At 45.4% G+C, this 26,310-nt stretch overlaps 1 protein-coding gene across 1 annotated transcript; it reads left to right on the top strand.

The window, feature by feature from the left end:
* The first annotated feature begins 698 nt into the window (after positions 1 to 698).
* Positions 699 to 21,387, top strand: PKD2L1 (polycystin 2 like 1, transient receptor potential cation channel). The gene is made up of 15 exons (XM_009677896.2): positions 699 to 1,123; positions 5,275 to 5,388; positions 7,280 to 7,407; positions 8,592 to 8,848; positions 9,857 to 10,081; positions 10,452 to 10,680; positions 11,038 to 11,208; positions 11,885 to 12,066; positions 14,420 to 14,540; positions 15,160 to 15,258; positions 16,048 to 16,169; positions 16,512 to 16,629; positions 16,863 to 16,999; positions 17,846 to 17,993; positions 18,993 to 21,387. Exons 1-15 carry the CDS (start codon positions 829 to 831, stop codon positions 19,200 to 19,202), a joined length of 2,556 nt encoding a protein of 851 aa, XP_009676191.2. The 5' UTR covers positions 699 to 828; the 3' UTR covers positions 19,203 to 21,387.
* The last annotated feature ends 4,923 nt before the right edge of the window (positions 21,388 to 26,310 follow it).

The raw sequence follows: 26,310 nt of genomic DNA, 5'->3' as shown, positions 1-26,310 counted from the left end.
TTAGCAATGAGATATCAGAGAGGGAGCTGGGGAAACTTGGACTGGGATCACGTTTTAGGACAAAAAAAACAGCTTCTTACTGGCAGCATGAACAAAGCTTGCAAAGAATTGCTGCATCTCTGATCCCAGGCACAATCATTGCACTGGTGCGAGCCACCAGCGCCATCTGGTGATTATCCCGTGCAGCGTTTCTCTCACAGAGAGGATTTCTGCTGTTTGACACTGCACTGAATACTCAAAACTTCCGTGATTCCCAGAGTAATGAATGCCCATCCAGCCCTGAGGGGCTCTGTACCCAGCCCAAGCCTCCCCCGCAATATCTACCCCTTTCTCCCGAATGGCATTTTCGCTGGGATCACACGGCGCTCTCAGCTCTCCCTGCCCAGCTGGAGATACACCTCGAGCTGATCTGGGCTGCAGACAGCCTAAGCGGCCCAATTAAATTCTTCTCCTCTCTCTGCCCCAACTCAGTGTCAGTCTCCTGGCAGCCTGCTCTTCTCACTGCAGCATCTGGGTCTGTTATCTCAACTGAGAAGCAGAGAGCATCTCCTGGATGTATCTGTGTTCCTAAAAGAATAGGACTGACAGCGGCTTCTAACAGTAGGCAGTGCCACACTCTGATATATGTCATGGGCTGAGCTTGTACAAAACAGAGAGAGGATACGTGAGCTCTGTGGGAAGCTGGTGGTGCACTGTCTTCCAGGTTGCTGAAGCAGACAAGCTGTTTGGCTCTGACAGATTCTCTCTCTGCTAGCTTAAAACTCCAGCCTGGGCAGGCAGCCCCAGGGATTTCAGTATAAAAAATACTTCAGTCCACAGTGAATAGCCATGAGCTCTTCTCACCTAACTAACAGAGCTGAGAGCCACTTCCAAGCCTCAGAGGAGCACGAACTGGAGGCAATGGGGAAGAAAGCTTGGGATAACCCTGTTTATAATGGCTCTCCCTCTACCTGCTTAAAGATCCAAGCCATCTACAATCCCAAGTCCATTCTGGAGAATCCCTATGAGAACTTTGAAGAGGTGGGGGATCCGCTGCCCTGCCACGAGGAGCAGAGCAAAGCTGTGGATGGGAAGACGAGTCCTTTCCCCAGGTGCTGCTTCTACATCTTCAGAGGCATCCGAGGTAAAGCTCTGACTTCCAACTAGAAAGGCTTTACTAATCCTTTGGAAGAGCAATGATATGGGGGTGGGGGGTGGGGGAGGAATGCGGAAAGAAGAAATCCCAGTGTATCTGTGTAGCCTGGGAACCTGCTCAGCACAGACTTGCCTTACTTCAGAGGTCATTTGCAGATGACCAGGGGGAGCATCCTTATTCCATGTGCTTTGCTGCAGCTCCAGGGTCTGTCCTGTTACCATTCCTAAAGAGAAGGAGGTACAGACAAACTTAGGGGTGCGATAAAGGTCATGCAGTGACTCTGTTGGCTGAGCCTAAGGCAGAACTCAGACATCCTGTATCCACCGGAGCTGTCACTGATGATGAGAATATTTCCTCTTTGTATGAATTTCCCAAATGGAGTGGTACTGCCCTCTCTATGTTACTGTAACTTACAAATCAATATAAATACCCACTGGAGAAAATCTAGGATGGTCAGGGCTGAAATACAAGGGATAACAGGAATGTACCAAACAAGGCTTTGTTTTAAGGCAACTGAAGGAAAGAGATGTTAGCTTACTGCTTGAAAGATAAAGGAGAATTAACCAATATGTAGGCTTCTACAGAAGCAACTGGCTAAAAGCTGGGAGTGTTGATGTACGTTGCCCATAAGAATACAGTACCGGAAAAGGGCACTTGTTGAATTGTTTCTCATAGGAGGCGTAAGGTCCCAATGCTAGAAAAACAGGGCAGGCAAAACAAGGAACTGTCTTTCTTAGGGAAATGTCTGCGTTTTTTGGTGGGGAGGTTGGAGGGTTTTTTTTGTTTCCCAGTGCCTTTTTCTTTCTGATTAGTTTTTATCTGCAGCTCTGCTTCCTGATCTCACAAGAACCTCTCTGAGCCATACCCTCTAATAGTACATGTGAGTGAATGGCAGCATAGCTTGGTCCAGGATTGCACAATCTCTTTATGATCAGTTCTTTCTTAGCTGTTATTGCAGTTACAGTCCAACACCATTGATTCATGTGAAAGCTGAGGCTTTAGAGATCTCTCCTGGACAAGGAGCAATGCTGGCAAGTGTTGAAGGGTAACTACAGATTGTTCAGAGGGGGTGTATCATTTACCTGTTTTATTCTGATGTCCGTTGCTCTAGGCATTTTGCAAGGCTTAACAAAGAAAAAGAATCTAAACTTTAACACTAAAATTCCCTTTGTAAGATGCCAGGTTTGAAATTGGAGAGTGCAGAGGAGAACCTGTTGGGACACTACAGCATTCCCTTTTTTCATGGCTGTTGCAGCAGTGTGTCCTACCAGTAAGGGTGGTAAAATAGAGCAAGGTTGCAAGATAGACCAGAGCTGTGCAGGTGAGAAGAAAGGCTTCTGGCAGCCTCACAGATACTGGATGGGGAATCCTTCCTTGAATGGTGTCCTTTGTATCTTTGTTACACACTGATTATTTTTCATCGTCTCTCTCAGGATAGTTGGTGTGTGTAAGGTGTTTTTTTTCTTCCTCCTTATTTAACCACATTAGTGACTCACTTGGAAAATGGAGGCAGGAAGGATAAATCACTGTCTAAGGACAGAAAGGGACAGTTCGTGTTTCTTGCTGGCAACCATTCCTTGGGGTTACTTGTCTGTGGCCCTTTGGTTTGCTTGTTGAGGTCTTCCTTCAATCTCACCAGCTACTGGGCTGAACCACAAGCTATTATCCCACCAGCGAGTAGCTGCTGCTCCCAGTGCCACTGCTCAGGTCTGTACCTCTCTGAACTGACTCCAAGCAACTCTATGTCCGCTGGCTCCTATCTGCCTCACAGCCAACTTGCAGGCAGACTTTCCTAGGTCTCTTGGTGGCACTGTAACCTCCAAGGGGCACCCAGATTCCCACTGCCTTTGGAAGAGGATGTCCAGCTGTACCTGAGACTGAGCTTGTAACTTGCCTGGCTCACAAGTCTCGTTTAAGAGCAGCCTCAGAAGATAGTGTAGATGTTCTCCTCCTGTGTAGAAGGAGGATGAGAATTACAAATGAAACCTGGGCCTAGATTTTTCTGTTGGCTAGATTCTTCTTTTGCTCTGCCTTGCAAGTGCCAAACTGTCATGTAGGACACCATGAGGAAGTCTGGATACCTTCCAGTCTTGAGTGTCCTTCTAGTCCAGATGAGCTGTGTCCCTAGCCATCTAAGGCAGGACAGTAACAAAGGAGACACATTTGGGAACATGCTTCATCTAGGGGCTGGTAGATTTCCGTTGCATATTCCCTAACAAAAAGCTGAAATCAAACCTCAACCAATATAATTTTACAGCTAGATAGAATCTGACAGACAATGGCACAGGACCAGCCTCATGGTCCTCCAGGAGCAATTTTCGGCAAGTCTCTGAGCTAAGTTTTTAACCGTATTCAGGTGTCCCAGAAGTTTCTGATGTTCCTGAGTGCACTTCTTTCCCTGTAGCAAAGAAACCCTGTGCCTCTGTTTCCAGCAGGGGGATACTAGGGGCTGCCTCATGGAAGAACAAATAAACCAGTTTGAAGATTGTGACATGCTCAGATCCAGAGATGATGGGAGTCATTCAGAGTGACCTGAAGAGATGGTTTTGCAAGGACAGAGTTCTGACCCATCTCTAGTGTACCTTTGGTTGCACTGGAGTATGCTCCCATTTTCTTATCGTTCACTGCTTAGAACACAAAAATGAGAAGCAAGTTCAAATCATTATGAGTCCATCTATGATGCCAACTTGTGCCATCCTCCTCTGAGTAGCTTCCCTTACCTTTGCCTCTATACTAGTGTGTCTCTGCTCCTTTGTTCCTTGCTGTTTTTCTCTGCTGTGAGGAGTCCTGTAGACAGCATATGACTCTCTCCTACACAAGAGTTAACCCAGACCTCCTCCAGGCTCTCTTTTCTGTTGTTGTTCTCAGCAGGGTCAGAGTAGGCTACTGGTTTGTCTGTTCAGGAGTGAGTTTGGATACTGAGAGTCATTATGCTAGCTGAAGGTCCAAAAAGCTTTCTGGTCTGTTGAGATACAAAAAAACCGATCAAAAGCATAGCAGTGGATGTACACAGGACACTATAGCACTTTTGCTTGCTCCAAAGCAAAAAGCCATTTCTCTCCCCCTGCCAGAGACTGCTTAAATTGTGTGGTCTTTGATCAGCTTTGATCCTAGCTTGCAAGAGGATGATTATTGCATGCTACTGGGAGTGGGCATTAGAGCTGAGCTGTCTGGGAGCTGCAGAAAGGAGCAAGACTATCAGTATTATTGACATAGATTCCATCACTAGGCTTTCAAGTGGAAGTTCTTGAGCTTTTCAACTTGAGAGACTTTTGGCAATCACAGCAGAAAGTTACTACAACAAGAACAGACAAATAATTAATGATGTCAGGTGGTTCATCAGCACCAGAATGGCAAGGTTCAGTTTAAAGAAAATGTTCCTCTCTTTTTGATCAACCCTGGAGATCTTTAATGACTTGCTTTTGCTGTGTGAAGAAAGCAGATCATCAGCTGTCGTAAACTGGCATGACTGTATTGAAGTCAATGGACCTCCATTGATACATACCCTGAGGATAATTTGGCTCTAAATTTGAAAATATTGAGTCAGGGTATTTTGATCAAGTCTTATGACCTACAATAAATCTGCAAGAGTTTTTAAGTAAGCAAGGGACAAATATTTGAGGCCAGATAGTTCAGTATATACTGAAAGGACTGAAGTGTAGTTGTAAACCTATCTTCAAGTGCAATTCTGCTGTTGAAGTCCAATCAGGAGGTCAAGTGTTCACTTGTGGATGAGTGAGATGCAGTTTTGTGGTTCCAAGAGTATATGTGACAAAGACTGAATTTCTGCAAAGTATAAGCTAAGAAACCGACAAAAAAGATCTGACTGAACTGAAGCAGAAAACTGGAGAGTTTTTTAGCAAAACAAGAAATCCAACATATTTCAGGTTTTTTCAGCCCTAAATCTTTGTTCACAATGGAATGGTTCCTTTTAGGAGTTATTTCTCGTGTATTTCACATGTTTTTGCTGCTTTTAGTGAAGTTTTGAAACAAAAAGTGGTTTTGAGATGAAAGGTTTTGTTTTGAAAGTGTCAAAAATCTAACAACTTAAGAACTCTTTGGGAATGGGGCTTCATCTCTTCACAGGGCCTCTGAGAATGGTTGTCAAATCTCTCTGATTTCTTCTTTATGCCCAACAGGTCTGTGGGGTACTACGCTGACTGAAAACACAGCTGAAGACCGAGAACTTTATGTAAAAACCACTCTGCGAGAGCTGCTGGTCTATATTGTGTTCTTGGTGGATATCTGTCTATGTAAGTAGCTGTCACATCTCACAGCTCAGGTGACTTTTCTGTGCATAATGTGAGAGGAATATGAAGTTTTATAACTGCATTTCCTCCCTCTACTGTAGATATTAAATTTATTTTACATGCACTCACTGCAGCAAGCAGGCATGGTGTTAACCTACAGAATAGCTATTGCACTCACAAATGAAATAACTCACTATAGCTTTAGACTAAACTGGTACTGGTTAGGTTTAAGCAGCATTTTCTGAACCACTCCATCAGTTCTACCCATCAACTCCAACTCCATAGTCCTAAGAGAATCTGCCCAGGGTCTTCTCACAGTTTCATGGCAAGCATTCAAGCCTCAGAGAGCAGCTCTAGAAAATTCCTAGGATCACAGATGCAGGGATCAAAAGTATTTTCCCCCCTCAGACTTGAGGGGTGGCTGAGGTGAAAATGCAGATGGTAGCTCACATTGTTGTTCTGGGTGGATTTAATGTCGCCCTGTAGTGAATGCTAATGGACTTTGTGTGGGTAGAACAATGGCTGTTTGTTTTTTAGAAAGGTTCACTTTTTATCACAAATGAACACCTGTGGCATGGGACAGTGAAAAGGCTTATATTTCATGGGCCCTATGGCAGGAGAGATACACAGACAACACTGATCTGAGTTACTATCACACTGGCCCAGGGAAACAGCACCTCAGTCATTCTTCCAAAAGAACCAAGACACGCACACGGACGTACATGCACACGCACTCATGCTTTGACTCATCTTGGGGGGGGGGGCGTGTTAATGTCAGCTGTTTTGTTTTCATGGTGCCTTTTCAGCAGTAGGACATGTTCTCAGTGATCACTGTGATGGATGCTTTCCTGCTGGGAGGAGCACTGGAGAGCTGGAGCAACATGCTCAGGGGAATTAAATGACTCCTCTCCTATCTGAGGTTCCTTAGTAAATGAAAATTTTCCTGGAGCTTTTGACTTGAGGAAATGGAGTACTCTGTCCCTTCATAGCTTCAGATCAGGACTAAGTGCCTTCAAGATACAGATCATGGACTCTGTTCTGAGAAAGAAAAACTTTGAGAGAAATTTTGTCTGAGGAAAAGAATTCTATGTTACTCTGGAGCTTCAATTACACACTCCAATGGTCCTTTCTGGCCTTTAAACTCTTACAGTCTGTCAATCTGACAGTTTAAATCCTGGAGCACACAACAAATAAGGTTGTAAATCCTTTGGTAGACAGGAAGCAATGTGATTAAAAGCTCCCAATGTTTCTGCATCGGTAGAAACCATCCTCCTCTGGGTCATGTCCAGGATTAAATTCTGAACTTTTAAAGTTTAGTACTGGAGTATAAGGCTAAACTCCCTTAAGCACTTAAATCCATCTGTAGGACCTTCAGTGTGAATAGTCCCTTTGAATTAGGGATAAAAGTACAGGAGAAGTGGAAAAAGGAAGACGACTGCCTGCCCTGTTCTTTACCATGGGTTTCTCACTAAGCATGGTAGAAAGAGAGCAGTCAGGACCTTTGGGGCTTTGAAGGCAAAACCAGCCCTGCAGGAGAGCTGCTGCCCTGGTGAAGCAAAACAAGCTGAGATACCAGAACAGGCCAGAATAGTCACGGGTGGATTTAATGGGAGAAAGGAGTGAAGAGACTGAGATTCCTCTCCCCAGTGCTGCCTCGAGAGGGATGTGAGCTCTGAGTCACGTGGCTTGGTCCCCCTATACAAACACTTCTTTTCCCCAGTCTCCTCTCCAGATCATGTCTTGCTGGGAGAAGCCAAAGTGCTTTTGCTGAGCATTAAACTCTTCTCTTATTCAGCTTACTTAGGACAGTTCAAGCTACACAGACAGTGAATGTAAATCAGGTTCCACTATTCAAGTGCAAGGGAAGACCCTCCTCTTGTCTCCTCTCTCGTAGTGACATATGGAATGACAAGCTCCAATGCGTATTACTACACCAAAGTGATGTCTGAGCTCTTCCTACAGACCTCTTCAGACAGCAGCATCTCCTTCCAGTCTATTGGTAGCATGGCTGACTTCTGGGTGGTGAGTACAAATCCGGCCCTGCACAGGCAGTGCTGGAAATCTGTTGACAATGGAACACTGCACTGTTCCTCTCTGTGCCTGCCTGATTTTGTCCAGGTTGGGATATTCTGTTCCCTGTGAAAACGGTACCTAGTGCTTTCAGCAAGGGATTCTTCTGCTACAAACTCTTGTCAGCTATTGGAAGAAGTTACAGTATCATTTGCATGCAAAATAGCCATTGATGATGTGAAATATATTATGTCCCTTTGAGCACTGTGGCCAGAATACTGGCTAGGCTAAGTGTTGTGAGTGCCTGGAAGAGTCTGTTCCCCAGACAGGATGTAATAGGAAAAATAAATTGCTGTGATATGATGGTCATTGCACAGACAGGGAGCTCAGGTCCAGAGAGGTCGAGTGAATTACTCCAGGTGTCCTTGTGACAGAAATGGCTTTGAACCATATGATCTGGTGTCTTAGTGATGAGCATATCTCAATTTTCATGGGCATCTGTGGGAACTGTATACTTAACCTGTCTGTAATTCAGGCCTGGGCCAGCCTGATCTATAGATTCTTTATGAAGAATCTTGATGAAAATTTGCACTAACTTTTATCAGAAGAGAATAAAGAGGGGAAAAGATATCTTGGGTCAGTCACATTTCCATCTAAAAACTGGAATAAGATGGGCCACAGTGAAGGTTGTTGAGATATTACAGCCACTTGTATCAGCCAGTAAGCCAGAAATTGCTTGTCAATTTTCTTTCTTTGTCTTTTTCTGAAATATGAGAAAAGAACAATGAACTATGGCATTGTTGCTTTCCCCCGCTATTTCCAGGGCACTGGTACATCTCTCTTCCATCCTCTAATTCCCAGCTCATGCCAGGACAACTCCTCCAAACTTGTGTTCCACTTGTGAAGACGAAGGGACAAAGAAGCTTGTAGGCTCCTCCTCTCTTCATTAGCGCATGGTACAAGGGCCTGTGAGGAGCTAGTAACCACACTCCTGCCCAGCATCTCTTTTCCACCCTGTGGCTCCACCCAGCCTTGGTCTTTCCCCTCCTTAGCACATAGCCAACATGAGCTCTACCACTCCCCGGTTTGGGGAGCAGAGAGAGACAGGTCAGGTCTCATTATCTCAAGCCCAGGCCAAGAAAAGTTTTCTGAGCTGTGGGCTATGAACGAGACACTCTTTTCTCCCTTTCCTGCAGTACACACAAGGCCCCCTTCTGAATAATCTTTACTGGACCAAGTGGTACAACAACGAGTCCCTAGCAGCGCACGGCACCCACTCATACATCTATTATGAGAATCTGCTGCTGGGTGTCCCACGCATGCGACAGCTGAAGGTGAAGAACAATTCCTGTGTGGTCCACAATGACTTCAAAGAGGAAATCTCAGGCTGCTATGATGTGTACTCAGAAGAAAAGGAGGAAAGAGTCTCCTTTGGTCTCATCAATGGAACAGCGTAAGTACATCTGCTTCTGCTGTTCAGGGTTAGAAAATGAGATCTACTGAGCTGCAGGATTTGGGAAATGAGTTTCTTCCATAAGGCTGGAATTCCCTTTGCGGCCAGAGACAATGAGTCCTTTATGTCTATCAGTAAAGACCAAGTGTGTCTCTGAAGAAAAGTAGAAGAGAATGAGGGGCAGAGTGAGACGTGCAGAGGAAGCACCAAGAAATCAGGAGGAGACTTAGGTAGAGATCGTCTGGTGTGTGGGGTGGGGGATGGGGCATGTTGTTTGTTTTTGTTTTTGTTTTGTTTTTAAGAGAATGAGGATGGATAGAAACCGTTGTGATCAGATCTCACAAATGGATGATACTATTTGCTTTCCTCCTGGAATTCAGGAACCAGAGAGAAGGAAGTGCATCCCTTGCATCTTGGAAACCTATTCCCACCCTGTTTTTACAGACCAGAGATGTCTGAATCATTTTCTTAAAACCTAGCTCTCCTAATTTCTTCATTGAAATGGAATGCAACCTGTAAAATCAATGCTAGGTTTTTTGTCTCACACTTGGATCTTTTTTAGTGATGATTCATGATTGATGTGGATTTTCTCTACAATAATTGGACACAGCTGCAGCTTATTAACTCCTTGATGGCTGCATGAATCTTAGTCTGTGAAAGAAAAGCTGCTGCTTGTAAGAAAAAATAAATGCAAGCATGTAGAAAGCAATACAGCAGATCCTGGCATTAACCTCCAGCAAAACAAGACAGTAGCATAGCCTATGAATCTGCAGGATAATCCCTCTATTACACCACAAGCCATGTTGTGTCACTGCCGGGAAGCAATAGATCATAAGTCTATCAACAATGAACTGATGTACGTTCAGATCCAGAATAGAGAGTTAGGTACCAACTCTTGAATTAAACCCCTGTGTCCCTTGAGGATATAGTTGCATTTTTCTCTTGGCTGCTAGATCATATCGAAACCTGTGGACTGTGATGCCTTTGCCTATGGCTTGTCTCCTGTAGGTGGAGGTATCATTCTGAGGAGGAGCTGGGTGGCTCATCTCACTGGGGAAGACTAACCAGCTATAGTGGGGGAGGATACTACATAGACCTCAAAATGACAAGAGAAGAGAGTGCTGAAGCCCTGAAGGTCTTGAAAGAGAAGCTGTGGCTGGATCGGGGGACACGAGTTGTCTTCATTGATTTCTCAGTGTATAATGCAAATATCAACCTATTCTGTGTTCTGAGGTAGGCTGAGTCTCACTGGAAACCCTTTTGCTCCTCTCCTCTTCCTCAGCGCCACATTTTCTTATAACGCAACTATTGTGACCTGGTCCATCACAGGTAGGCCTGAGAGGCATCAGTAGCTTTTGTACGTATTAGTAAGAAGACTTGGTCTTCCTGACACAATAGTCACTCTTTCTCTTGACCTTTCTTCCTGTCCTGTTATGGGCAATGAAACATCAGAGATAAGATTGCATAAACACATACGCGTCTCTTCCACTTATGGTTTAGTGGATAGCTCATGGTCAAGTTTGATGCCTCTCAAAATTGTCTAAGAGCCTCCATCACTCCATATGTAATTATAGTGTTGGGATTTTTTTTTGTCTCCCTCAAGGCTAGTGGTCGAGTTTCCAGCCACTGGTGGTGCCATTCCCTCCTGGCAAATCCGGACAGTCAAGCTTATACGATATGTCAGCACATGGGACTTCTTCATTGTTGCCTGTGAAATTGTCTTCTGTGTCTTCATCTTCTACTATGTGGTAGAGGAGATCCTGGAACTGCAGATCCACAAGCTTCGGTATTTCACCAGCATCTGGAACATCCTGGATGTAGTCGTCATTCTGGTGAGGATCCCTACACGCTTGTTCTGGGGGAGCAATGGCAGGGAGGTGTAAGGACCAAAACAAAACAGAGGAACAGGGAGGTTGGCCAGATAAGACAAGAGCGGGCCTGCGTTTTGCTCCAAAAGCAAAATGAACCAGCAGAACATACTCTTCCATGGCTTATTAGAAGAAAATTCTTTCTTTAAGGATGCTTGAGGGGCTGTGAGGTTGGTCAGGGCATCATCCAGTGCGTTAAGACCTTATTTCCATCCCCATAGTTGGCTGCAGTTGTGCAGCGATACCAAGGAGCTCCATGACACCTGAATTCATGTGGAATCCATAGGCACAACAGTCACTGCAGACACTTCCTCTTTGCAGCTCTCCATCATTGCTATTGGGTTTCATATCTTTCGCACCATCGAGGTGAACAGACTGATGGGAGAGCTGCTGAAACACCCTGACACCTATGCAGACTTCGAGTTCCTGGCATTCTGGCAGACCCAGTACAACAATATGAATGCAGTCAACTTATTCTTTGCCTGGATCAAGGTATTGGGAGTCTGAGAGGTGCAAGGGGTACAGTCTCAGACCTCTTCCTCCAGACAGTTTGGGGTTTGTCTCTGCCAACCCCCTGAGTGAATGGGAGTAAAAGCTATAGAACAGAGAAGGATTCCTCAGTAGTACACTCTGTTTACAAGAAAGCTAGACAAATTTTCATCTTGCATGCTGAGGCCAGTTCTTCGGAGATATGAGACAAGAAGATGAGCTCAGAAAAGGGTTGTTTAGAAACACTGAGCACAATATAACTTTGCCCTCCAAATCAGTAAAAGAGTACAGGATGGACAATCAGGCAAATCACATTTTTCTTTCTTGATGACTACCCAACAGCTGGAAATGGGTTGTCTGTTGGGCTCTGTGTTTCCACCAAAACCTCATGACGCGGTGGAAAACCATTCCATACCCAAGGCTTCTCAGTATCCTCAACTCATGTGTCCTTACAGCAGTCCCTCTTTATGTTTTCTTGAGACACAGGGAACAAATAAACTTGCTTATGGTCCCAAAGGTGGTGACACACCTGGGACAAACATCTTGAACTCTAGGCCACCGTTCCCCCAGCCCAGTTGTCTCCTCAGTGCCTTGGTATTATAACGAACCCCTTGCCTTAGCAAGTATGTACATAGCTGCTGGCTTTGCCTAACTTTGTCCCTGTTCTTTCTTCTTGTAGATATTCAAGTATATTAGTTTTAACAAAACAATGACCCAATTGTCCTCCACACTGGCACGCTGTGCTAAGGACATCCTGGGCTTTGCTATTATGTTCTTCATTGTCTTCTTTGCCTATGCCCAACTGGGTTACCTTCTTTTTGGGACTCAAGTGGAAAACTTCAGTACCTTTGTTAAATGCATGTAAGTATATAAGTCATAATTACATTGTTTTCAGCTGTCAGTAACAAATTTTTAACTGCTTTCCAACCTCTCCTCAATTGCAAATCTGAATGTCAATTAGGGATTTGTTGTATCACATGTAATAAAGCTACAATGGCTAATATGTTGCTGGTAGTCCCACTGCTGTAACATCCTCAATGATAAAAGAATGCGGTGAGGGAAAAACTCAAGGGATAAGACAGAATTTTGGTAATCTAGCGTTTATCATCAGGGACTTCAATAGCTAATCCTACCCAGACTTTGAGGCTTCTTGCAGCCCCATGATTCAATGGAAAACCCAGCTTTTTCAGAGCAAACATTCAGCAAGCCATTTCATTTTGCTGAACTCCAGGTAGCTTTCACTTGAGTAGAGTTGCTAGGCTCACTGAGGGCACTCAGCATGCAGAGCAGTTCAGAGTCATTTTGCAGAAGAGCATCACAGCTCAGTTGATAGTTTAACTTCTCTTCTCCAAGTCATTCTCTCACCTTCTCACCCACTGTGGGTCCATAAAGGTGGTAGAATGAGGCTGCTTGACCATCACTGGGACCTGGGCACTTTGTTGTTCTATACACTGGCAGACAGCTGTAGGCCTAGTTAGGTTGCACTTCTCTGTGATTCTCATGTCAAGAACCAAGTAACTTGAAAGATAATGCTCAAGGTGATTTTAAAAAAGGAAAGAGCCCCAGATGTAAGCTCCAGAGTTTTAAAATTCTTTGGCTTCCAGATACACCTGTGGCTCACATCATTTCAGTTTCTGGGCAAGAACTGCATGATAATTTTTCAGTGGACTAGCTTTCCTTCAGATAAAGCATTTTAATCAAAACAGAAGCATTTGGAAAGGAATATTGATTGTTGCTCCTGGATTTTGGCAGAAAAGAGCTAAAGTAGTGCATTTATCTTATCAGCCTGATAGCTTTATACACTGAAATGAGAAAGTTAGGCTCTGACTTATGTTAATGCTTTAACCTACGATTTTGATAAGATACCGGTTCTGCTTCAACATCACAGTTCATTCTAAAAGTTGTAGTCATATTATATGTTAACTTTTAACATACATTCTGCATGCTTTCTAAAGTCTGTGGTATAAAGGTCTAAGATTAAGTGGAAATTTTCAAAGTTGGGGGAGAAATTCCTTACTGACTTATGGGAGCTAGACATTTAAACATCACTGAAGTGAGACAATTTAAACCTAAGAAGAGAAAGCAAAAACATATTCCTTTTTCTTAGACTTGGAAAACATTCCCAGCTCCCTAAATATTGCAAACACAAGGAATCCTAAATGAATCTTTGTGTTTTTCAGACAGGACAAGGTCTTTCCCTACATAGGGCTCCACTTTAAGTTTTTTGTTCTTGTTTTGTTTTACTGAGGATTTTTTTTCCTGAGTCATTTCACTGATCCATTTCCAAAGCAGCCCCACAAATAATGTATCCGGATACCTGAGATGGGGGGATGAACAGTGGGACGAGAGAATAAGTGGATGAGTACCTGCAGAAGGGGGTGGCAGGGAAGGGACTTATACCAAATTTGCCACTGAAGTTGGTCAGTCAGGAAATAGCTCCCTTGGGAGAACTGCTTTTTCTATGACTGGTTGCAAATTCCACTTGCATAATAAATAAGGACAGTTAAACTTGGTCTTTCAGGGTAATTTTTTAGAGACCTCACATTGTGACTTCCCACAATAAAAAAAGAAAAAAATGCTGCAAGAATGACCCAAGGCCATCTTAGAAAAATCCTTCAGTCCATGCACCCACTTAGGTAGCATGTGATATTAAGGGAGGCATGCTACAGCAATAGTTTTCAGCCTATGCTCCACAGTCCTCTGGCATCCGGGCCTGCTTTTAAGGGGGTCTATGGAAAGTGACTGAAAAAAGGAAACTTGTCTTCAGTACACTTGCTTAATTTTAGGGGTTATGAATTGCAAAATGTTGAAGAGCACTGGCCTGAAGTAACATTCTCTCCACACTCTCATGGTCTCTGTTGCTGTGGAAGGTTTCTATGGTTCTGAGTCAAACGCCATTATAAGAGAAAACTCAGAATTGATTCTTTAACTTCTGTTTGGACCAAAACACACTTTAGACAGCCAAAAACTTGTGTGGAAACCACATTTTATTTTCTAGCCAGCTCTTGCTCTCATCAGATCAGCTCTATTCATCCCTGAACTACTACAGATACGTTTACCTCACAAGTCGGACTGAGTGACTTAGACCTAGCTCTGGCTTATATCTGTGGCCATCCAGGCTGCAGGCAGGTTCAGGGCTCACCTCTGGACTTGCTTAGGAGGTAAGATAGATGTCTATGCTTTTGTGTGATCTTTTGCTCTTCCTTTCCTCCAGCTTCACCCAGTTTCGGATCATTCTCGGTGATTTTGACTACAATTCCATTGACAACGCCAACAGGGTCCTTGGGCCTATTTATTTCGTCACTTATGTGTTCTTTGTTTTCTTTGTGCTTCTGGTAAGCAAGAAAGGCCTCCTTGCCTCTATGTTGACCACAGTGCTTGAGAGACCTCTCATGGCAATCCCTCCACTAGGTTAGGTGCAATACAGATGTTTAGAGAGTAGTGGAAGCCCCTGTTACAATAGTTGCACAGCACTAATAGACCAAAGTAGAAAAAGAGCACATAGCTGCAATTGGGAATTTGATGCTCAGAGAGACTAAGGGTCATATTCATATTATTCATGGTGGACCCTAAAACTGACTGGAGAAAACACTAGTGTAGTAGCTGAATTAAGGATGCTCAGACCAGCTGCTCCCTCTCTTTCTCAGGGAGGAAAGCATAGGGGGTAGTTCCTGGCTTCCTAGGCAATTAATGGAAGGAGTCGTTCACAATGCCTAAGTTACATACCTACCTCCAGGCATCCAAATATAACTTAATGTCATGCAGGGTAGGCTAGCAGAGATGGTATCTGAACTAGGAACAGTCTTTCATTTGCCCAGTGGGTACCCCATGTGAGAACAGCTCCTCTTTAACTGAGCCCCGCATAGCTATGCCTATCTCTTGTTGCCTCAGCTGCTGGGACCGACAAAGTGTTTCAGCTTACTCTCTCTCTCTTTTTTTCCCCCTTTTCTCTAGAATATGTTTCTGGCCATCATCAATGACACCTACTCAGAAGTCAAAGAGGAGCTTTCAAGCCAGAAGGATGAGCTGCAGCTCTCAGACATCTTGAAGCAGGTGATGAAGATGGAAAGTTGTGCTGCTCTCTAGCTAAATCCTGAAATCTTTTCTTGGAATCCCTGACCCATGTTAAGCTTACTAGAGAAAAAGCTGGTTGCCAGCTCCAGATTTCTCTTCATGGAGTAGTGTCGGGGTCCCAGTGGTTCCCTTCTGGGGTAGATCAAGCTCCCAGACCATTTGGCAATGAGGAGATCAAAAAGCAGGGGGAAACTTCTCACTTAGCATGAGCATGAACAGCCAGGAGGGTTTCCCAGATACCTTCCCTCCCACAACAATCACTACTAGACAAAGCTTCTTCAGTGTCCTTGACACAGTGCATGCTGATAAATAGCAAATGAAGCAGCAGCCTCTACTTTGCTGAGTTGAGCATTTTGCAGTGGTGAAAATTTGGTGGGTGACACCCAGATTTCTCTTTGGCAAAGCTCCAGGAAAGGTTCGCAACTATCTATGCTGTAGATCAATATCCTGGAGCTGAATGATATTTGAGACATTAACTTGGACAACCACTTGCTGGCAGCTCTGGCAGCTCAGATAAAGGAAGAACAAGGAGAAGAAAAGCAGAGGGTAACTTTTCTTATGGAGATACTAGGTATCATGCTGGTATCACTTTGAAGAGGTGGTTCTAGTTTAGAGATGGGGCCCAGGCAGCAGTGTTGCATTTTGCTTCTGGAAAGTTTAAAATCTCCCTACGTTACTCAACATCTGCTCGCCTGTATTTCACTGCTAGCTCTGCCTTATTTCTCATTGTTATGCCTCCATGATTCAATGTCCATTTGCACCTTTAAGAGCTACAACCGGACACTGATGAGGCTGAAGCTGAAGAAGGAGAGGATTTCTGATGTACAGAAAGCACTGCAGAATGGAGCAAAAGAACTGGACTTTGAGGACTTCAAGAACAGCTTGAAGAAGTAAGTGAGTCAGCTTGAGGGATGCTCACTTACCCTTTCCTCTCGGTCATACAGGTAATTTAAACTCTGTGGCCTTCAAGGCCTGAACAGTAGTTAGCTCATATCTGTATAACACGAGGCTTAAAAATGGTTATTATCACCTTCTAAAGGCCTCCTTTCCTGATAAGTTTAATCTCCTGTTCTAAATAGAGTTGTGTTGCTGTCTTCTTCCCATTTGGGATGGTTATGTTTGTCACTGGCAGATGTCAACAGTGCACCGCTTTCAAAAGCGGAGCTCATACACTGTTAAAGCCTGCCTATGTAATTTGATGCACTGGGCTTTCTCTTTCTCTTCTTTTGTAGACTAGGTCATGCAGAACATGAGATCACAGCAGCCTTTTCCAGGTTTGACAAAGATGGCAACCAGATCCTTGATGAAGAGGAGCAGCTGCAGATGAAGCATGACTTAGAGGAGAAAAGGGTAAAGGAAGGGCAAGGGAAGAAACTCTCTATTTTGTACAGGTCACTCTACAGTGGCCTTTAGAGTCTTTGAGTTGGGGGTAAAAACTAATCAGGCAACGCTGCTCCATCCCTTCTTAGAGGGTAGTTGAGTAGTTGAGCGTGTGACAGTTTGTGAAGCTGAATGTTATTCCTAGTGAAGATGACACAGCGTTACTATTCAGCTTTGCAGGAGTTTCTGTGTCTACCTTCTAGGTTGCTTTGAATACGGAGATTGAAAACTTGGGGAAATCCTATAGTGGCAACAACTTGGATGAGAATCTGGCTTACATGGAAGCAAAGACTAACCATGTCAACAAGGCCAACTGGGTCTCCAAAGAAGAGCTGCAAGTGTATGTTGATGCTGGCAGTAGTTTAGTCTCTGCAAATGAAGGGTCTGATTCTCTGTTGCTCCCCGCCCTGAGCAGCTGCAGTGGGAACTTGCCCCTTTCTACATTGTTTGCATGTAAATGAGCAGGTCAGAGAAGAATTGGGATGGTTCTTGCACTGTATTTTGCTTGTTTCTGTAAAAGATTGAGCTGAGTAATTTTGTTCTCTGCCTCTTGAACAATCTCTGGAGCTGTCAACTGGCCATGTTGTCATGCTTCATAACAGAAGGTGGCCTGGACAATACTTCACAGATTGATCAAACTGTTGAGGTTGGAAGGGACCTCTGGAGATCATCTAGTCCAACTCCCCTGCTCAAGCAGAGTCACCTAGAGCTAGGAGAAGTTGATATCTTTACAGAAGCTCCTGTGGGAATAAATATACTTGGTTTACAACCTAGCTGGCCTTCATCTTCCAGTTCTGGGAATAGTACAAGGCTATTTCTTCTGCAGAAGGAACATGGATAAATACAGCACAGAGAATCAGGATCTCCTGATTGTGCTAGAGAGAAACACTAGGCAACCCACATAGGGCCCTATCAAAGGAGAGGTGGGTGCAATATTAGATATAATGGGATTAGATTGTAGCTGGACTGTGACCCAAACTGTTTGGGATCTACCCTCAGCAAAATCACAGATTACAGCTGAAAGGCCAGTGTAGCAGGGAGTTACATGTTCAGTGGATATGAATCAGTTTGTCTGATGTGGAACATTCCTGTGTGACATCTGACCTGTTGTCCATGAGATATCTGCTGCAAATCCTGGTGTCCATCACAAGAGAAAGTTTGCAAATGTTTCCACTGTCTTCCCTAGCCTCCTGCAACGTGTGCTGCAGCTGGAACAGTCCATCAACAGCATTGGCTCCAAGATTGATGCGGTGGTAAGCAAGCTAGAGGTGCTGGAGAGAAACAAGCTGAAGTGGAAGGACTTGATAGGCAAGCCGCTGGATAACATTAGTAAGGTTAGTAGCCCTCCACCAGGCTTCTGGACCAGCTCCAGGGTAGGTGACCAACCCTGCTCTGTGAATGGACCTCGTATCAGTTATGCTTTTCAAATCCCCATTCACATAAAACAGAAAGAGCTGGGCATGATTAGCATTTTACATGATCAAACTTCTTCTGTTTAAGGACAGTAACACCAAATCTCTTGCTTCACACCCCTCAGTTAACCTTAAATACACCTTCCATCTCCTTTGACACCAAGCTCATTCCTGTGGCAAGTGGATGCAGTTCAATTATCTTCACTTGTATTGCACCTACTTATCCTCAGACACCAGAAAAGATTATACTGTCTTTCCCAGCAAGGGCAGCTAATGATAATTCTGCGGACTGTAATCTTAGCATCTTCTCTATGGATTATTTATCCAACACAGAGTGGAAGACTGTCAGTGTATGCCCACAACCTCTCACTGCATAGTTGTGACAGGCTGCCTGTATCCCATCAGCCAGCACATTTGGGCCTTCAGCTTTAAAGCCAAAGGCAATAAGTCATGTGGGAGCCATATCATTCCCTTGTGTTTTCATGGCTCACATAACAAGAATAGCCCAACAGCACACACTGAGCCAGAAGGAAGCTTATCTTTTTGGCAGAGCACTCTTGTGACCACTTTCCATCCGAAAGAGTGTGTTTGGGAGGTCCCACGTCTGATGTGAACATGCCTGCAAGCTTCTTTGAGTATTTGCTTACAGATTTGCTTTGCTACAGCATTTCTGTTAATGTTCTTGTGGAGCGCGAAAAGGGATGACTCTTTTCCTGTCTGTCTAATGCTTGAATGTACATTCAGCAAAGTATTGTAGCAAACGGTATAGTTGATCTTTAATAGACAGGCTTGTACTAATTTCTGGAAGAATGTGGAGAGATATTTAAGGATTGTGCACAGCCTTATCTCACTGTTTGGAACACTGCTAGACTTCTTGGTAGCTTGCTAACAACACAAATCAGTTTTTCTCCTGGTTAACAGGAGGAAGAACCCGGTCAGGAAGAACTGGTCCACCAGAGCCCAGATCAGCTGGGGAAAGAACCAGAAGTCTGGGAAATGGAGCGTTTACGAAGAAACAGCATGAGTGGCAGTTCTGCCCAAAATGGGACCTACACCAACTTGCCCAGGTCAAATTTACCAGGGTCTCAGGTGCCCAGGAACACCTGGCCTCAGTCTGATGTGCACTTCTAGCGAACAGCCCAGCGCTCTCACTCTGGCTCCCAAGGTACTAAGTCAATGTCTGTTGTTTCCCCGCTGTTAGAATAGTCAGGATAGCTGAGCACAGATGCCACTGTTGCCAGGGAGTGGTGATGTGAAAAATTAGGGATGCTTTGTCTGAAATAAGTGATGACACCACAAACCTAGAACTTCTGGCCCCAGTATCTCTAGATGAGGGAACATTTAGAAACAGTTGTTCTATTTGGCTTCTATCTCTGAACAGGCCAGTCTAAAGGCCTTTTACTTATACTCTCTCAAGATCTGAAGACCCCAGAGCCCTGGGAACACTTGGGTCCATTGTGGCACACTGCAACTTGTTCCCACCTACATACTCACTCTCACATTTTTTTGTAGGATAAAGATGCAGGAATTATGTAAACAAAACAAAATGTAATCATCAGCGTGAGATGGAAGGGAGAAATTAGTTACTTGTGTCTACTTGACTATTAACAGTCTTTTTTCTATCATAGTTTATTTCCAGAATGCTTTTGTAACCCTCTCCCTACCTTAGAGTCAGAACTTGAGATAAGAGGATACAAACACCTATACGGATAACTGAAATGATAGTTGACTCATACTGTACTTGGGAGGAGCTCTGAAATATCATAAATAGGGAAGAGGTTGTTACTGGCTGAGTCCTAAGTTCTGAATGTTAGAGAATGACCTTCTGGTAACATATTTTCTAATGCAGCTGTTGACGCTAAAATTTTCTCAATTTTTTTGTTGTCCAGTTTCATGCTCCTTAAACTGCACTTCAAGATATTCCACAAAACTGGCATCACGTCTACAAAGTTATGACGTTTCTCATTTTTACCAAAGAAGTATTTTTGTTTGCAGTTGTGGATGCCAACACCATTTTAGTTTAGGAATATTGCGAAAATGAAATGAACGTCAGTTTCTCCAATACGTGTAAAATGCTTTTCTTTTTCCCTAGGCGTTAATCATTTTACTGAGACTTTTCCCCTCCCCTGTAAATGATGCAGTCTATTGCAGCTAGTGTAAATCAGCACTGCACTTAATGGGTGTATTCTGATTTACACCTCTGGAGAAGCTGACTTTTTGTCCTACTCTCCAGCTCAACAGTTCTGTTTTGTGTGACTTGGGTTATTGCACTCATAACAAGCACACCAACGGTTCTTTGATGAGGAATGCTGGCACAAGATCATTCGGTGAAATAAGTGGGGGTAAGACTTTACATGTTTGTTAGACTAATTTCCATTTTTATAATAAATTTCATCCCAGGGCTATCACAAATTTTACTTTATAGGGCTTACTTTCATTCACCACTGAACGACAACAACCTCTGGGGTGAAACATGTTGCTCAAGACAAATTTCAGGACAGGACCACACAAAAAGTATTTGAAATAGCCTACCCATTGCTATTCCACAATGCTTAATCTCAAATAGGCTCTGTAGGCTTAAAGCCAGTGGAAATGTGAGTTGTACCAGATCACTGCTAACAACATGTATTAATGCTGCAGTATGCAGTTCAGTGATAGGCTCAGTGTGGGGTTGTGCAGTGGCACTTCATATTGTCATATTTTTAAAGATGGATGTGTCACTGTGTTCTGGGGGAAAGCATCGACTGGAATGTCTGAGGAACCTCAGGAGCAGTCGTGGCCCTGGATAGAGCAGGCTGGCCCAGGCTCTAGGGCTGTCACAGCTACACAATATCACTGACAAACCAAAGGAGATGATCATTCAGCTGTGAGAACCTAGCAGGAGCTGTGAGACCTGGTCCTTCGGGATCACCCAGGCGCCAGGGAGCTCAGATTTCAGCCAGAGGCTGTGGATCCAGAAACTGTGGGCTCTCGCAGCTCTACTTACCACTGCCCTGCTGTCACTACACACCAGGTGGCTAAGGAGAGGGACTTGCACCCTTCACCCCCCTGCAGAGGGGGGCAGAGATAGGGGCAGAGGGGGCCCCTATAAGCCTCAAGGCAGGCAGGTTAGGTGAGAGGGCAATGGCATACCAGCTGGTGCCCAGATCCAGCAGCCTCAGGCAACAGGTCAGAGGTAATGTGGGCAGCTATCTGGAGCAGCAAGCTGCTGGGGGAACAAAATGGCTGTGGTCATGCTGTCACCTCTGTTTATGCCTGGACCTGGGGGAGCCAGCTTTCACCTGCTGAGGGGAAGTGTGCAGTCCCTGCAGGGCGATCGTAGCTGGGGGAGGCAGCTGCCCCTCACTCCTCTGAGCAGTGGTAATGGCAGGAGCAGCAAGCCCAGCTCACCAGGGTTCCCCTCTTCCCACTGAGAAGAGCAGCCTGGCAGCCTCCTCTCCATTGGGATGATGGGCAAAAGCCAGTCTGACCTGCTCTGTTGAGAAGCTTTGTACCCGCTCCACCTGGGATCACCCGAGAACCACAGGCTGCAGAAGTCTCCTCGGTCTGATCTAGAGTCTGGCTGGGGGGCTCCTTTTCACCTTCCTGCCTCCTTTCTTGCAGAAAGACCACTCTCTTCTTCCAGTGCTCTGATTTTGGTTGTGCCAGCATGACTCTCAGTGTAAGACAGGTTCTGTCACTGGTATATACTTGTGCCTGCATTATTGTCTTCTCTTTACTTGTACATCTCCGTGCAACTATGTCTTGTCTGTTCCTTGCCAAATATGCTGCCATGTATATGATGTGTCCCAGAGCACGGCAAGCCAACTACATGTCCCCAGCAGTCATTGTATGTCTTTGTCAATTGTATATCTAGGCTGGTTGAGAAATATATACATAAATTCACTGATTGGTAAGCCCTTGTGGCTTCTATGTCCAGACGTGTGTTGTTGGGCCTCCCATGAGAAGGTGGTATTACTTGGACGGTATACATCTCATGGGAAAAATAAAGTATTTTTCCTCTGTAGTATGTATATGGCTGTGTTTTGCTGCAATTTGTACAAGGTAGCCATCCAAACTGCAGTGTGTGGCTGGGGAGCCTCAGCCTTACAGAAGATGGCTGTGCATTGAGCTGGTTAAAATCCTCAGGAGGTGATTTTGCAAATTTAAGTAAAAGGCAGTCTGAAGAGGTGTCCACCATGGTGGTTCATGCCAGCAGCAGCAGCATCCAAGGTTGGCAGCCTCACTGTGCTGGGCGCTGTGTGTGCTCTGAATGAGGGACGGCCTTAAAGAGTTCAGCCAGGGGGAGGAGGGCAGTGTCACAGCCACAGTGTCAAGCTCAGGTGAAGCATGGAGAGATGCACTGACTTGCCTAGGGTGGGACAAGAAAACCAGCAGGGAGGGGCACTGCAAAGATGTCTGAAACCAAGCCCCAGCTGTGGACAAGAGGTAACTGCAACCTGCAGTGGCCATGAGCACGGAAAGCTCCCTGCAGTGTCTCCTCCTTGCATTTCTCCAAGAACATGATGCAGTTGTCCCAGTGAGGGGCAGGTCTAACCTGGCACGTTTAAAGTGAGCATATAAATCTCCAGACCCCACACAAATACAATGTAAGTTTTGGAGTTTCCTTACCGAACATGTGTTCAGCTTACCAGTAGGTGTCAGCTAGCACCCTTAACAACCCCTCACGCCTACAGATCCGGTCTCAGTGCCATTTTCAGAGGAAATCGGTAGCAGATCACCAAGTTGTTTTACTGAGGGAAACTGAGACATAGAAAAATGACTTTCCCAAAGTTGCCTTGCAGATCAGCAGCAAAGACAACCCAGGCTTTCCAAAACACACCTTATAATACTAGAGCCACCCACGCACATTTTTGTTGCAGACTCTGCCCATCTCTGGCAGGTTTTAGTTCTTCATTCTTTCTCCATTATTTAAACAGGGTTAATAACACGTTTTGCTCATTTTTGCAGTGTCGTGACAAATCTGTAATAAGAGCTATTATTAGCATACAGCTACTGCTGACTGGTCAGCCTTTAACACAGGAGACTGTCGGCCGGAGATCTCACTGCCCCTTCCCTTCCCCTTTTACAAACGCATTGCAGCAGGAATCTCTTATAAAGAAACAAGCAACATCAGGGAACAACTCACTAAAACCAGAGTAAATCAGAAATTAGAGAAAATGATGTGAGGAACAAGCATCATGTGATAAGCCAGCTGACTACAAACCCATAGAAAGTGCCATGCAGTCCTTTTGCTGGTCACAAAAGCCCTAATTCAGGGCCTCTCTACCTGAAAGCAAGAGGCCTGGTACTGGGAGACCAGTAGACATAGGAGGAATTTCACTGGATGCAAGGTCTAGTCCTTCTCCTGAGCTCAGATGCCAAGAGACATATTGAAAAGAATATGCCAGATTTTGGAGAGAGGTGATGGAACTAAAGCTTTGCTCATGGCTTGATTTCAGAGGTGGCAAATGCCAGGCATAGCTCCCAGCCAGCCAGCCACACCACACACATGCAAGCACTGAAGCAGATGACAGCATAATGCCAGCCCCCAGGGTGTGGTGAACTGAGGCTGAGCAGTGATACAGAAGTGCTGAGGGAGGAATGCCAATATTGAGCTGCTAAAACAATGTGCATGACAGGTGCCAGCTCGAGGTCATGGTTCAAAGCCATGCTTCATGGTGGTGCACCACAACAAGTTACCCAGAGAGTCCGTGTGCCTGGCAGAGTAACAGGGCTCTACAGCACAAGCTGTCTCAATCCAGCTATGAACGGAGAGAGGAAATGTGTGTGGCAGAGCCAGCCACTCTGGTGCCATATATTGATGTCAGCCATCTCCTGAAAAGACCAGTCATTTCTCTGCTGACTTGCTCACCCCTAGGAGCTAGAAGGTGCACAAGCCTGAGAAACTGTCAGTCAAAGCAACATGCAAGGCTGAGGAGCTTTAAGCTGGCTGTGCTTGTGCTGCATGGGAAGGTGCTGAGAAGCCACCCCAAGAGGTCATTTCTGGTGGCTGTGACTACCCACAGGGTTGCCTTCTGTAAAAACCATCAGAAACAACAGCAAATGGCTTTATCAGACATGGAGACACTGTGCATATATATTTGCAAGCACATACATTGCTCTAATGTGTTAAACCAATTAGGTTGTTCAGACATGTCTGGAGGTCGCAAAGCAAAACAAGCTTGGAAATCATGTACAAAGATTTGTGGGATGAACAGCTTAAAAGGGCAGAGCTTTTCCTCAGACAATTTTTTCCATTAGACAATTTTTACAGCAATGGGAAATTGCAGTCTTACTGAGTCCCTCCTGCCTCAAAGTGTTTTATCCTGTACAGGCCTAGAAGAGGCCATGCCACCAGCCTCACCTTCTCCACCAAGTGGATATGGAGACAAAGGCAGTGGACTAGTTGAAATCACACAGCACCAGGCTCTGGTCCCTGGGCTGCTTGCTGGATCACGGAATCGCAGAATGGTTTAGGTTGGAAGGGACCTCTGGAGATCATCTAGTCCCACCTCCCTCCTCAAGCAGGGAGCCCAGGACCCTATCCAGACAGCTTTTGAACATCTCCAAGGATGGAGACTCCACAACCTCTCTGGGCAACCTGTCCCAGTGCTCTGTCACCCTCAAAAAAAAGTTTTTCCTTATGTTCAGACGGAACTTCCTGTGGTTCAGTTTCTGCCCGTTGCCTCTCATCCCATCACCGGGCACCATGGAGAAGAGGCTGGCCCCATCCTCTTGACACCCTCTCTTCAGATACTTACTAATAACATTCCCTCCCTGGTCTTCTCTTCTCCAGGCTAAACAATTCCAGTGAGATGCTCCAGTCCCTTAATTAGCTTAGTAGCCCTTTGCTGGACTTGCTCCAGGAGCTCCATGTCTCTCTTGTATTGGGGAGCCCAGAACTGGACACAGTGCTTCAGGTATGGTCTCAACCAGGGCTGAGGAGAGGGGCAGGATCACCTCCCTCCACCTGCTGGCAACACTCCGCCTAATGCACCCCAGGAGACCATTGGCCTTCTTGGCCACAGGGGCACATTGCTGCCTTATGCTTAACTCGTCGTCCGCCAGGACTCCCAGGTCCTTCTCTGCAGAGCTGCTTTCCAGCAGGTCAACCCCCAGCTTGTACTGCTGCACGGAGTTATTCCTTCCTAGGTGCAAGACTTTGCACTTGCCTTTGTTGAACTTCCATGAGGTTCCTCTCTGCCCATCTCTCCAGCCTGTCCAGGTCCCTCTGAATGGCAGCACAGTCCTCTGGAGTATGAGCCACTCCTCCCAGTTTTATTTCATCAGCAAACTTGCTAAGAGTGCACTCTATGCCTTCCAGCAGGTCACACTGGGAAGGTGTGTGACTGGCAATTTGCCTTCACAAGAAGATGCAACCAGTGGTTGAAGGATATCTGTGGCATTAAACCCACTTTCTAAACTTTCCTAGAGCATCAAAGGTAGAGGGGAAGCACGCACTACAGCTCTGAAAGAATAGCCCTGATCACCACCTCTGTATGCCATATACACTTTGCTACAGGCCATACAGGTGCAAGGTCCTGCACCTAGGCAGGAATAATCCCATGCACCAGTACAGGCTGGGGACTGACCTGCTGGAAAGTAGCTCTGCCGAGAAGGACCTGGGAGTGCTGGTGGACAACAAGTTAAACATGAGCCAGCAGTGTGCCCTTGTGGCCAAGAAGGCCAATGGTCTCCTGGGGTGCATGAGGCAGAGTGTTGCCAGCAGGTCGAGGGAGGTGATCCTGCCCCTCTATTCAGCCCTGGTGAGGCCTCACCTGGAGTACTGTGTCCAGTTCTGGGCTCCCCAGTACAAGAGAGACATGGCACTCCAGGAGAGAGTCCAGCGGAGGGCTACCAAGATGATTAGAGGGCTGGAGCACCTCTCCTCTGAAGAAAGACTGCAAGAGCTGGGCCTGTTGAGCCTGGAGAAGAGAAGATTGAGAGGCGATCTCATCAACGTGTACAAGTATCTGAAGGGGGAGTGTCGAGAGGATGAGGCCAGCCTCTTCTCCGTGGTGCCCAGCAACAGGACAAGAGGCAACGGGCAGAAACTGAACCACAGGAAGTTCCATCTGAACCTGAGAAAAAACTTCTTCACTGTGAGGGTGACAGAGCATTGGAACAGGTTGCCCAGAGAGGTGGTGGAGTCTCCTTCCCTGGAGATATCCAAAACCCGTCTGGATGTGATCCTGGGCAATATGCTCTAGGTGACCCTGCTTGAGCAGGGAGGTTGGACTAGATGATCTCCAGAGGT

Source organism: Struthio camelus, chromosome 7, assembly GCF_040807025.1.
Source record: "Struthio camelus isolate bStrCam1 chromosome 7, bStrCam1.hap1, whole genome shotgun sequence".
Lineage (NCBI taxonomy): Eukaryota > Metazoa > Chordata > Aves > Struthioniformes > Struthionidae > Struthio > Struthio camelus.
Note: the sequence above shows the minus strand (reverse complement) of the source record. Positions and strands in the feature narration are given on the sequence as shown.